This window comes from Alligator sinensis, unplaced genomic scaffold (assembly GCF_000455745.1).
Source record: "Alligator sinensis unplaced genomic scaffold, ASM45574v1 scaffold1546_1, whole genome shotgun sequence".
Taxonomy (NCBI): domain Eukaryota; kingdom Metazoa; phylum Chordata; order Crocodylia; family Alligatoridae; genus Alligator; species Alligator sinensis.
In genome coordinates, this window is record NW_005842689.1 from 580,043 (window position 1) to 593,088 (window position 13,046).

At 37.7% G+C, this 13,046-nt stretch overlaps 2 protein-coding genes across 8 annotated transcripts in view; one reads left to right on the forward strand and one right to left on the reverse strand.

Moving 5' to 3' along the window:
* Positions 1-12,875, reverse strand: part of PURG (purine rich element binding protein G) — a 63,916-nt gene extending 51,041 nt beyond the window's left edge. For 2 of the 7 annotated variants that reach the window (XM_025215941.1, XM_025215943.1), the window contains exon 1: positions 12,026-12,875. In XM_025215941.1, coding sequence (XP_025071726.1) covers positions 12,026-12,837 — 812 coding nt within the window. In that variant the 5' untranslated portion in view covers positions 12,838-12,875. Of the gene's footprint in view, positions 1-6,074; positions 6,178-9,033; positions 9,582-10,860 lie in introns of those variants that run through there. The other 5 variants (XM_025215940.1, XM_025215942.1, XR_003096322.1 and 2 more) reach the window with 4 other exon arrangements.
* Positions 12,867-13,046, forward strand: part of WRN (Werner syndrome RecQ like helicase) — a 161,866-nt gene continuing 161,686 nt past the window's right edge. Inside the window, exon 1 of the mRNA XM_025215937.1 lies at positions 12,867-12,890. The gene's annotated coding sequence lies outside the window, so the exon portion shown is untranslated. The remainder of the gene's footprint in view (positions 12,891-13,046) is intronic.

Here is a 13,046-nt window from a genome sequence, read left to right on the forward strand (position 1 = left end):
TTTCCTGCCTGTGCAGGGGGTCGGACTCGATGATCTATTGAGGTCCCTTCCGACCCTAGCATCTATGAATCTATGAATATGTTGAAAGAAATGCTGTTGTACCAAAAATAAAATGTATTCAACTAATTTTTCTTTCCATCTAATATTAGGGCCAGGTCCTTTGTAACTGAGATTTGGGAAGGCTAATTTACATGATTTTTTTTTAATCTGCTTGACATACACATGGCTAAAACAAGATTGTGGATACTTTAAGTTAGACAGCACAAGGACAGTAAGAGCAATTTATCCTGAACTCATGAATATTCAAACAATCTGTTATACACTATAAATATTATTTTTGTTCAACCTAGTTTAACATTTCAGCACCTAGAATGCCATTTAACATTTGCTCCTTTGTAATGGGATTATACACAGTAATAATTCACCAACAGGCATTCTACAGCAGACCGTGCATATAAGAGGGCATAAGAAGATTTGATTTCACAAAACATGTTTAAAATGGTATTATGATCTTTGATTATTGGGGATCTCCTCAGAATGTTAAAGGATGGAAGAAAGGTGCAGCATTTGCTTTTGATAATGGCTAGCTTAGGAGCAGGTAGGGAAGAATGAGATTTGGCAGCTAGAGAAAACATATTTTATATTCCTTCTTTCTTAATATGGTTGATGAAACTGTGAACCATTATAAATGCTCCCTAACACCTTCCAATATAAAAACGATTATTTTTTGAGAAACCTCTCATATCTTTACTGCCTGTCACAAGATTTGAAATTCAGGAGGGGAATACTGCTTAGGCTAGAGTTTGGACTTGTCTTTATCTCATGCAGATCCAGTCTGGCTTGGCAGAACTAGAGACTATTAAAAACAAAACAAAACAAAACAAAACAAAACAAAACAAAACACCAACCCTCCCATCCTTGCAGGAAAATTCTAGCAATATGCTAAGCGAGTTGCACACAAAAATCATTAACATTGGAAAGTCCATCTCTCAAATTCAAGAAGTCCCATCTGACCACGCCATCTTAATTTTACCTTCTGCATGTGCACAGTATTTAACTGCCTTATCTCATGCTATTTCTTCCCTCCAGAGAAGTCTTGCCTCAGTCAACATGCAGTATTGATGTTACTCTAGGAATGACTCAGCTATTTTACTTTACTTTTATTTTTGATCATCACATTCGAGCAAAACTCTGGCTTGCATCCATAGATGCTTCTCGGGCAAATCCCAGGATGTCATCCTCCCACTGTACTCGGCCTTGGTGAGGCTGCAGCTGGAGTACTGAATCCAATTCTGGGCTCCACAATTTAAACAGGATGTGGAAAAACTTGAGCGAATCCAGAGGAGAGCCACGTGTATGATCAGCAGGCAGGAGAACAGGCCCTACGATGAGAGGCTGAGAGCCATGGGACCCTGAAGAGCACAGGCTCGGGGCTGAGGGGAACCTGGTGGCTGCCTTTAAGTATATAAGGGGTGAGCATCAGGGTCTGGGGGAATGCCTGTTCATCAGAGTGCCTCAAGGGATGACAAGGTGGAAAGGTCACAACCTCCTCCAAGACTGTTTCAGGCTGGACATAAGGAAAAACTTCTTTACTATCCGAGCCCCCAAGGCCTGGAATAGACTTCTTCCAGAGGTGGTGCAAGCACCTACTCTGGACTCTTTTAAGAAACATTGGACGTCTATCTTGCTGGGAGCCTTTGACCCTAGCTGACTTCCTGCCCCTGGGGCAGCGGGCTGGACTCGGTGACCCTCCGAAGTCCCTTCCAGCCCTAATGTCTATGAAAGCTATGAAATTCCATGTACAGCTCTATTTTACTGCACTGTATGCAAATCTTTCACCAAATATAGATTTAATAATGTCCTTATGACATTTTTGCCAATGCTCATCAGTATTCGGGTGCTTTATAAGCATTAATGAACCTTATTTTCATCATAACCCTTTGAGTTAGGGAGGTATTATTTTACACAATAGAGGCACAGGGAATAAAAAGTAAAAATTGTCAAGTACTTATGGATTTCTCACAGTACTTTGCATTACATTGCACTTCATATGTTCAAAGCATCCAATGACTTCGGTTGAGCAAATTAGGCCCTGCAGAACCAAGATGGGGATGCAGAAAATAAGGAACACATAATTAGCAAGCTCTCGTGAAAAATCTACCTTAAGTAATTTTTTCAACATCATACTCAGAAGTCTGTAGCAGAAACAAGTATAGAATTCATTTCTCCAAGAGACCACCGTGTTTTGGTCCAATCTATGCTTGTTCACTAGACAACAGTCAGCTTTTGCAACAGGCAGCAGGGGAGCTACAGACAACAATCTTCTTCATGAAAGAACCTGATTCATTCTCATATATTCCTTACCTAGCCAGTTAGAGTGAATGAAGCAAGGGTCATGTGGACGATGGCCTTTCCTTACATGATCACATACTATCATAATACACATGGGAAGATGGGGGCAACCGCATAAGGCAACCTTAATTCATATTTTAACTTTGAAGTAATTGACTTTGCAATTTTTATTTTTGGGGGGAATAGGGAATATTCTAAATATTCTGAAAAACATATTGGAACTCCCTGCTACACAAAATTTGCATCACTTGGAACTTTATTGCCCACTACATGTCTCATCTTCAGGAATGGAAGTTTAAAATCAACTACACTAACCTCTGCCTCTTAGGCTAGCAGAATAAGTACTTTTTGTAGTAGACGGTCATCTTCTCTGTGGGCCAGCTATGAAGATGGATGAGGTGCATATACTTTGTCAGTAGTTTTCAATGCCAACATGCTGAGACTCAGGACTCCTGAGACAAGGTTCTTAGGGTAAATCTCTTTTATTAGGCCAACTCAAATAGTTGGAAAAATTCTTCTTAGCAAGCTTTTGGGTTTAAATGCCCTTCATTAGGCTGAGGAAGCATCTGCCATTGGTATGTGCTCTTCCTGGATGGAATGAATAGTAAAGCCAGAGGCTGGTATGCATGCAGGAAAGCCAGTCTGTGAGGATGCAAATTGAGGAGTCAGTGAGTAAGGGGGATGGTGGGAGGGGGATGGATGTAGCAGGTAAATAGTAGACATGTTTCCACTTTTTACCTGCTACATTCATCCCCATCCCCCCAGCCTCTCTCTCACCCACTGACTCCTCAATTTACATCTTCACTGACTAGCTTCCTTGCATGCATGCCAGCTTCTTTACTATTCATTCTTTCCAGGAAGAGCACATACCAATTGCAGATGCTTCCTCAGCCTGATGAATGGTATTTAAACCCGAAACCTTGCTAAGAAGAATTTTTCCAACTATTTCAGCTGATCTAATAAAAAATATCAGATTTATCCTAAGAACCTTGTCTGCCTCTGTCCTTAGACCAACACAGCTACAATCTACACCCCTGTAACATGGAAGGACTTCTGAGATACACTCTAGGTCCTGGCATTAAGTGCTCCCTAGTGGTTACAGGATATTCTGGACCTGTTCAGCTCCTTTTCTCATGGGTATGGGTAGCTATTAAATCCTGTGCTCCTATCCTTCTCATACCCCTGAAGGAAGCTTTCACCCCTGTCCCTCTTTGCTTCTGTTTCTCCACCTTCTTTGACAGCTCCTCTCTTTCTCCTACCATGTTCCTATATAAACGGATCCATTACAAATGTAACTGCAGAGGTATCTCCAGGATTTTGAGGTTGATCAATAACATTTATTCCAGGTATTGTTTTATATTATAATCAGATAGTTTTGGAGATTCCATTGCGCATCATTTTGCGTTTAAGTTTTTTTTTTTACATTAACTGTTTAATTTTACATTTTTTTTTTATATTTATCAAATATGTTGATATTGCTTGATAAATCAGACTGTTTATTACATACTGAATACATTTGTTTAAGAAATCAAAAGTTGCCCTTACTACAAATTACACATAATACATCCTATTGCTAAAAGAAAAAAATCCCAATTACTTCATGTCTGCTCACACAGAGACCACTGCCACTGTGTTTTATCATGGGGTAGAAGAAACCTCACAGCTAAATGTTTAAGAACAACTGACTATTTTTAAAATATAAGCTGATCAATATAGGCTGAATCCATTTTAAATTATCCAGATTAAAAAGGCACTTAAGCCATGTGATATTCCTCTGCCAAGGGGTGAATTTCCCCCATAATGATTAAGAAATCAATTTAATTGAACATATTTAATAGCAACTCAAATACAAAAGCTAATACCCATGATTATCATGCTTCAAAAATTTACAACTAAGTGCCACATAAGGGGTTTAATATATTTTTTAAACATACTGTATATCCACAAAGAGTTTAAAGGTTTCATAACTCACAGTTCCCATCTTAAGTGTTTTGAGAGATCAGACTGTCAAAAAGAAAGAGGAATAAGAACACGATTATAAGTAGTATTATTGCACAGTTTAGGAGGCTAAGTTATGGATCGGAATCCCACTATATTATGAGATTTAAAAGCACAGATCAACAGACTAAACAGGAAAGGGAGTAAAGATAGGAAATAAAAATTACTGAACCCTCTTCCCCCCTAAAATGTAATATAAATTAAAAAATACCCTAGAGCTTTGGTCATAAGTTAAAATAATTAAAACCAGGTAAAATAACAACGGTATTAATCACTGGAATGCCACAATTGCATCAACGTAACTTCAATTGATGCTTTGACATTTCTAGGAAAACCCACTATTATTGATGTCCTCTGAGGCTTTTGTTAGTATTTAAAAAAAAAAATTAAAAACCTCTAGTGATTCAATCAAGCACACACTCTCATGTGGAGAAAATGATATTTTAAACACAGTACACCAAAAGCATTTTATTATCTCTCTATTACACCTGAAACCATGACTGATTGGTTCCTTAGCTGAGCACTGAAGGTCTTTGCTACGATCATGAAATGAGCATGGATGGCTACCACTCATGGGATGTTTTGATTGTATGTAAGCCTTCAGCAGGTTTACAAGTGGGAAACTGGGCTGCATATGCACTTACATGTGCAGATTAATGAACCAGTCCATAGTGAGGACACAAAACTTGTTATTTCAAATCCATTTTAGTTAATCAAGTGGTTTAATAAGGAACTGTAGTATGCCGCTGGGATTGCCCTGGTGGACTGCATGTGGCTTGTGTGTTGTGCACCACTGAATTAAGGTGGCTATTTCAGGCTATTTTAGAAGTTGCCCTATTTCATTAACTGAAATTCTGTTAAAAACATACAATTCTAGCTACTTGTTAACTATTCGGTTTTGCATGCTGCTAAAATATGCTTAATTTGCTTGTGAACTGATCAATTTACCCCTAGCTATCATGCAACACATGGCACTCCAGAAAGCCATCACAGTTTCTTAGGTCTTGACCTTTCAAAATATAAACTCTCTCACATAAGTATACAGGTATTGTACTGATCTCAGGTGTGGTATATTTTTGGGAAAAGTTGTTTTGTTAAAGTAAAAACTGTTAATCCCATAATATGTAATAGGCTGTCAACAATATTTAGAACTTCCTCACATTTCAAAGACCTGCTGGGCTAAAAAAATTCTGTTTCCAAATTTCCAAAATGCCTAATTCCAAAAGTGGACTACTTCCAAACACAAAGCTTTTATTCTGTAACCAGGACAGAATCCAACCATTCTTACAAAAGATTCTACCACTATAAACAGTCACCAACTAGAAATCCGTAGTGTTGAAAGACTTCTAAAAGACAACAAACTACAAGCATTTACTATATAGAGAAAAATCAATAACCTTTACAAGAACTGTATTCAGGTATGGGTTCATTTCTACAAATAAAAGTAATACAATGGATGAATCTTATGCTACTTTCAGATAACCATACTTGCTTTTCACTTTGTAGCAGTACAATAAAAACTTAATGACTCCAGCTGAAAATGAAAGTACAACGGGTCAACATAACAGACTGAGAGATATAACTTGTTTACATTATTAATGCCATTACATTAATAATGTAACAAGTTATATCAATTACTGAACTGAGAATATACAGTGTAGCTATAACTACAGACAAAGGTTTCCAAACTCAAAAATATAACTTGTTGATACTGAAAAACCTACCTGTATAAGGAAACTGGCCCAGTCCTGTTTCCATTGAAATAACTGGCAGAACTCCAACTCACTTCAGTGGAACTAGGGTCCAAGTCTGTAACCTACAGCATTACTAACAAAGATAAATTACACTTGGTAAACTCTATCCTACAATCCTCACCTCACACAAATACTCCAATAGGATTACTTTCAGCAAAGATTGCAGAACTGTGACTTCATTTGCATTTCAAAACGTGAATCTGCCCATCCAGGTATTTGATACATATAGTATTATAAATACATGCACACAAGTACTTGATCTATAACTACATTGCTATAATCATTCAAGGATTTCAGTTTATAGTATTAATGTACTTTTGTACAAAAGTACAATGGCTGGAATGTTAAGTGTTAACTACATTTTCAGACTATTTTAATGGAAGAAACAATTTTAAACCTAAATCATCATGGAAGGATAGAGGAAAGAAAAGGTGATTTTTTTTAAAGCCATGACACACAGAAGAAACAATTACATTTTTTCACCTTGGAAGATGTAGCATAGAAAATAAAATGCAAAGTGTATAATATTTTTAGGAATTATTTTGTAAATGGTGTATATAATTGTATTTACAGCAAACAGATATGTACCACTACAGTGGGACTATAACCTTTGCTTTGTAACTCATTTTCCACACTGTGAAAACATCCCACAATCAAATTAAACAGAAAAATAAATTCATTTCCATTGTACAATTACTACACTTTTGGTTAAAACGGTTGTCAGTCACCTGAATAACAATCTTCCTAACTATTACTAACTCTTTAATTTGCCTCTGAAGAATGATGCAGACTTCAGACTAAAATATGATTAGCAGAAAAAAGTATGTTAAATTTGTTCATGCTAATTTGTTTGTATGAAGATCAGTTTTCAATTCTTCTAGCAGTGTATTTGGGATTTCATTATTATTTTACATAAAGATTTGGAGCATTTGGGGTTTAAATATAGACTTAAAGCACTATGGCAACCCACAGAAAATTTCTATAAGTAATTGCCAGTAAAGTATAAAACTTTATTTCTCATGAAAGATACTTTGAAATAAAGTTAAGTTACCTTACTTTTTTCTACTATTTTTTATATCAGATTTCTTATCTCTTCCCACCCCACCAAAGCCAAATAAATTAAATAAAAACATTTAAATGCAGAAACATTACATAACATATATAACAGCTCCCAGTGAAATAAAGCATTTATCAAAGCTGTGGTTGTGGCAGAAGTTATTTTTTATGCCCCATCCTTAAAAAGTATTGTGCATTTCAGATAAATAGATTATTTCTCCATGAGCTATTGTGTAAGTACAATATACACAGATGAACATATTGAGCATAATTATACGTAAATATGGATTTATACACATTAAATACAAATATGAAACACTTATGATGAAAAATAGATTAATTTCTTTCTGGCTAAGTATCCAGTTTTCAAGCTGTGATACTCAGCATTCTTAAACTTTGATGCATTACAGCATATTTCCACTCTCTTAGATGCAATAGTAAGGCTATTGCGTCTGCAAGTCCATAATCTAAACCTTCCTTTTAGGACTTTCTGTTACTTTCTTTGTATTTTAGAAATTTGATAATCTACTTGATCACAACTGGCATGATGTCCTATGCTGGTGATCCTTACCATTCCAATACAGAAAACTTTACAAGTCCCCTGTAACACTTTTGCTAACAACATATTATATTTGTATTTTAACTAGAGCGAAAGCTTACACACTTGGGACTGGACTCAATACAAACTATTCAGTTTCAACACTGCAGAAGCCCATAAAATCTTTCCATGCCAAATAACTATTCTGGGACTGCATGGGCATCTCTGGATGAGGTGAAGAGAGCCAAGAAAGATGCCATTACTGAACCCAGCTCTAAAAAGTTTATAAACACATGTCCTTAAATCAAGTATAAATGTTTGGGGCCTGATTTGCAGAAATGCTGAATAACCACAAATTCAAAGTCAGTCAGTGGGAGTTGTGGTATTCAGCACATCTGAAAAGAAGCCAGGCTTTTTGGAAGGATTTTTAATATAAATGTCTATCCTCTGATATACCAGTGCAACTGGATCAAATGATTTGGGTAGGTCTCTGAAAGACATGTGCATGCAGGAGACCACTCTTTTCAGAATTAGACTGTATTTACTGAATCACATCCTACCAGACTAGTAGCAGAAATGTGCTCCTATTATTTACAAAGTATAAAGTGCATTATGATTTAATTATAGAACTGACAGATTTTCTGCCTGGACCATACAACTTTGAAATAGAGGTGAGGGCTTTATGTAAAATTCTCTCATGAGATCCTATGAATTCAAGAGGTTCAGACTGATGTTCTTCACCCTGTCCTCCTAGAATTGTTTTTGGCCATTCTCTTTAGTGCAAATAAGCTTGTGTTTTTATCAAGTTTAAGGGACATGGCAGTTTTTCGGCTTAAAGAATGAAGATTTAAAATGCATCAGGAATTCAGTATTCCTCTGCATAATGATAGGCCCTTCTGCACATAAGCAGCATGTTATTGCTGCTCTCAAAAGCTGGGAATACACTGCCAAAATAATGAGGAACCCGTTTAGAAATTTAATCGCTTTAAGCTTGCATTGCTACATTTCCAGTTCGCTGTATTATCCTTGAAATAGAAGATCTGCAAACATCAGTGCTTTATGTTGCTGTGGAAAACTAGTAACTAGTGCTTACCCATCAATAACTAGCTACTAACATTAAGGCTCGGGTTTCATCTTAGATATTCAGGTGGGAGAATAAGTGCAATAGCTGATTTTACAAAGTAGAAGGCAGCACCTGCCTGTGTGTCAAAATTGAGAATTGAGCCCTATTTAGTAACCAGCAAATGCTGAATTCCTTGGGTAATATTTAAAACAAGCTAATTTCTTTTTGAACTCCAATAAATGAATACAGGAAGTAAAATTAAGAAGCAATGGTGCAGAGTGACACTGATCTGCACTAAACTGGAACACTTTTAAAACCCAGGATGCAGTGTAACTGTAATTGTTTATACAATAATCAAAATGGCAACCTGATACTAAGAAGCAATGCTACATAGCATTTTTTTTTTGTTTTTTGTTTAAATCGGTGAAGAAAATTTATCTTTTTAAATTACTTGTTCAAGGAAAATATTCTCTCCTTTAAGAGGAAAGGAGTACAAGGAATGCAAACTTATGGGCATTAAACATATTAGCCAAAGGAGATTTTAACATTGACTGATGAAAAAATAACTTTAAACTGGAAGATCTTGAATGTACAGGGGAAAATACCACACACAAAGAGAGGGTATGTGTGTGGCGGAGGGGGAAGGACAGCAAAGGGGACAGTGGGGTGGTGGGGAAAAGGGGGAGCATAAAAGTTTCCTACATTCATAGCTCCAGGTGGTTGGAATATTTGACAATGTCATCATTACTCCAGGCACTGTGATGGGCAGCAGCAATCAGTGATACAATATCTCATGCATCAGTTAATTTTTCACTAAATTCTGTAATCAAACCAAGAATAGAACAAAAGGCTACTTGATACCATTTTTTACCTCCTTAAAACTGTTTTTTCTCTATGGAATATGAACCAGTATCCCCAAGACTAAGGAAAAATTATAAACCTTAATTGATTTGTCATATTGCCAGATGGCCTACTAGCAATTAAGTAACTGAATAAGGAAACACTGATTTTGATTAGAGAATATATGAAACAGCAATCTATGCATTCGTTTATGGTATTTTTGGCACTAAGCCAACTAGTTATTAGGCATAACTGTTACATAAGGGGGAATTCACCTAAAACAGTGAAATTGACTTCCTTATGTCTATTGTTTTCCATCACAACTATAACATTTTCATAACGGTTCTTTGGTGACTGGTGCAAATTCATTTTTAATTAAGCCAAACAAATTATTTTTAGCACTCAAACTAAAATTCAGATTACTTTCTCAATCCACTCAGTCCCCACACACAGGCCTCCTTGAAGTTATTAGTGATGTGGCAGATCAAAGATATGATATGGCATTGGAATTTATTAAATTTGCCTCAAATTGTGCAGGTGTATTAGCGAACATCTTGGTGGCAGATAAATATGTTTCTGGACAGTCCAATATATGTTTGGATTAAAAGATAGGTGGCTCATATACATGCTGGGCCAACTGATAAAAAAGGCTGATTTGTGTGGTAGTAAGTTTCCCTACCTTTATGGAGCATATTTTAAAACACTTAAAAAAAAAAAAAAAAAAAAAAAAAAAAAGGCAACACGGACGTGATACAGAAAGAACTCACTGCCCAATCTGACTCCCACTGACTTCTGTGGGAGAGAAACTGGCCCTCCTGGTTGAAAAGTTCCTTGTAACAATTTTCTTGATTTAAGGGATAGAATATTCAAAATGCTTTCCATTTCCCCTTTTCTAACTTCATACTCCTGAAGCACTGTCTCCCTCTAAGAATCCCACAGTATTACAAGAGACTTTATTACAGACGTAAGAGTCCGTGAGCAAGGATCAAATTGCCGGATCATAGCTCCAATTTACCACAGCAAGGAGGCAGTGTATGTGCGTGTTTGACTGGATGCATGATATTATCTTGAACTATTAAAAAACAAACTATTACTAAAGCTATTACTTACCAAGAAAATGGAAAACACTAAAAGCTTTAGCGATGGCATTGCAAATACACAACCAATAAATATGAAAATTAAATGATGCACCAAATCCCCCCCACAAAGGTCTCTCTCAAAGTGTAAGAAAACCCCCACCCTCAAAAGTTATCCTAATATGTTTAACATTACATAAGTGCTATGATTACATTTGGGAAAAAACCCTGGAATCTCAATCACAACAATCATCCAACCACCAGAATGCCCACCTCTCAGCTGATTCCTGGAGCCCCAGAACACCACCAATACAAAAATATTTTTTGAAATTTTGAGAAACGCATTAAAAAAATTCTCACCCTTATATAATATCACAGATAGATGAAAAACTGATCATTATTAATTTTCATTAAATTTGGAATAACCAATCAAAGCTCAAGAACACATTTGCTATTCTGTGGCATTCAAATAATTTGGTTATCACAAAATTTTGGAATTAAAAAATTAATATTCCACTCTTTACTAGTACATTATAAAGGTATGATCGGCTATCGAGATTTTTCCCCTTAAGAATATAGTTTAAAATTCAGTAACCAATCGATACTGATTTAAAATTTCTACTTTTCCTTACACACAAGTAGATAAAATTCATATAAAGTCAATTTGGGAGTTAAATGCCCTGTAGTTAAGTGTTTCAGATTTTAACTTGTTATGGACAACATTTATTTCTGGAAAACCTGTCATAAGCAGGAACTGATACTTTTCAGCCTAAGATGCATTTGTTTTGTTTTGTTGGGTTTTTTTGTATCATGTTCTAGTGCAACACAAGCCTTAACTAGACTATATAAAGGTCAGAATGTCAGATTTTTGTGCTGATACGCATACTTCCATAGTCTTCAACAATTGAAGCAGCTGACTCATAGATTTTGGAGGCTGGTATTCCCATAAGAATTTCAGAGATGTGTTGGGTGTAATTTAATGTGATAACCAGACTCCTGAAGTATGTACTGGAGTTATTACTAATAAATGGGAAAGGACTTATGAAAAAGAAGAGAGACTTCTTCAAACTATTACACATCAGTACCTCTATAGCCAATTTATAGTTTTCTGTATTGCCTCTTGGCCAGTTGAAATGCACTCAATGCACTCTACTCGAGACCCTCTTGCTCTTCACCACTGTCCCCTCTGACATCCATTCTTTTTTCCTTATGGCTGTTGTAAATTCTCCTCATCTCTTCTTCATACTTGATAAAATTTTCCCCAAACCTTGTCCATGCTTTGTAAGGGACAGTGATGGTGTTACGGTAAGGTGGTCTCACCTCACTTACCTTCAAAAAAATGCCATACCTGTTGGATCCCACATCAAAATAGAATCGCTTGTTGTCCACCCTGAAGGAAGTCCCCTCTGGAAGTTCAGGGGGCTCATCACCCCCACTTCTTCGTTCCTCTATATCCCCCTCACCGTACTCTTCAATTAGCTGGACCAAAGCATCCCTGAATTCAATCATCCCTTGCGCCGGAAGGACAATAGTCTGTTCCTGTCCCAAACTGTGGCCAAAATAGCCTATCATGCCAGGTCCTCTGATCATAGTTTGTCTAATCCTTAGGAAGCGCCCACGCTGATTCTCCTTTAGATCTAAGTAATATTTTCTGTTGTCTCTTTCTATGTACTCAGTTTTCAGGACACTATGGGGATGTTCTTCAGATCCAACAGATGTGGGAGGGGAAGGAGGATGATGCGGCTGCCGCCTCCTCAGATCCTGCTCTTTGCCATTACTGTGCTCATGTCTATGACTATGGCTGCCTTTTAGGCCCAAATGGGCATAGTGTTCAATGAAATCGCCCAGGCAATCCTTCAGCTCGGCTGCCACGGACAAGGAGAGAGTCAGTTTACTTTTCCTGATGTTGTCTTGCCTCCCCCTTCCTATCCAGACCTCTGCTATCTTCAGGAAGCGCCCTCGGGAGCTCTGCTTCACATCCAGGTAAAATCGCTTTTTCTGGATGTCCACCCTCTTGGAGGCCAGCTCCTGGATCTCCATGCAGCCGCCTGGAGAGGAGGCTGAGTACTGATACTGCTGCTGAGACTGGGAGTACACGCTCCTGTGCAAGCCGGAGCCTCCCAGGCTCCTTCCTCCTCCTCCTCCTCTCCCCTTCTCCATCTTTACCAGTCAGCTGGAAATGACACACACCAGAGACACAGACCATCACATCGGTAACGGGGCCTGCTCTGCTTCTCAGCCGCCCCCGGGGGGATGGCTGCCTCCCTCTCTGCCCTCCCCCGCCGGCCAGGGCACGCAGCAGCGGCTCACGGCGGGCCCCACGGCCTCCCCCATGGACCACCGCAGACTTCCCCCAGCAGGCCCGGCCA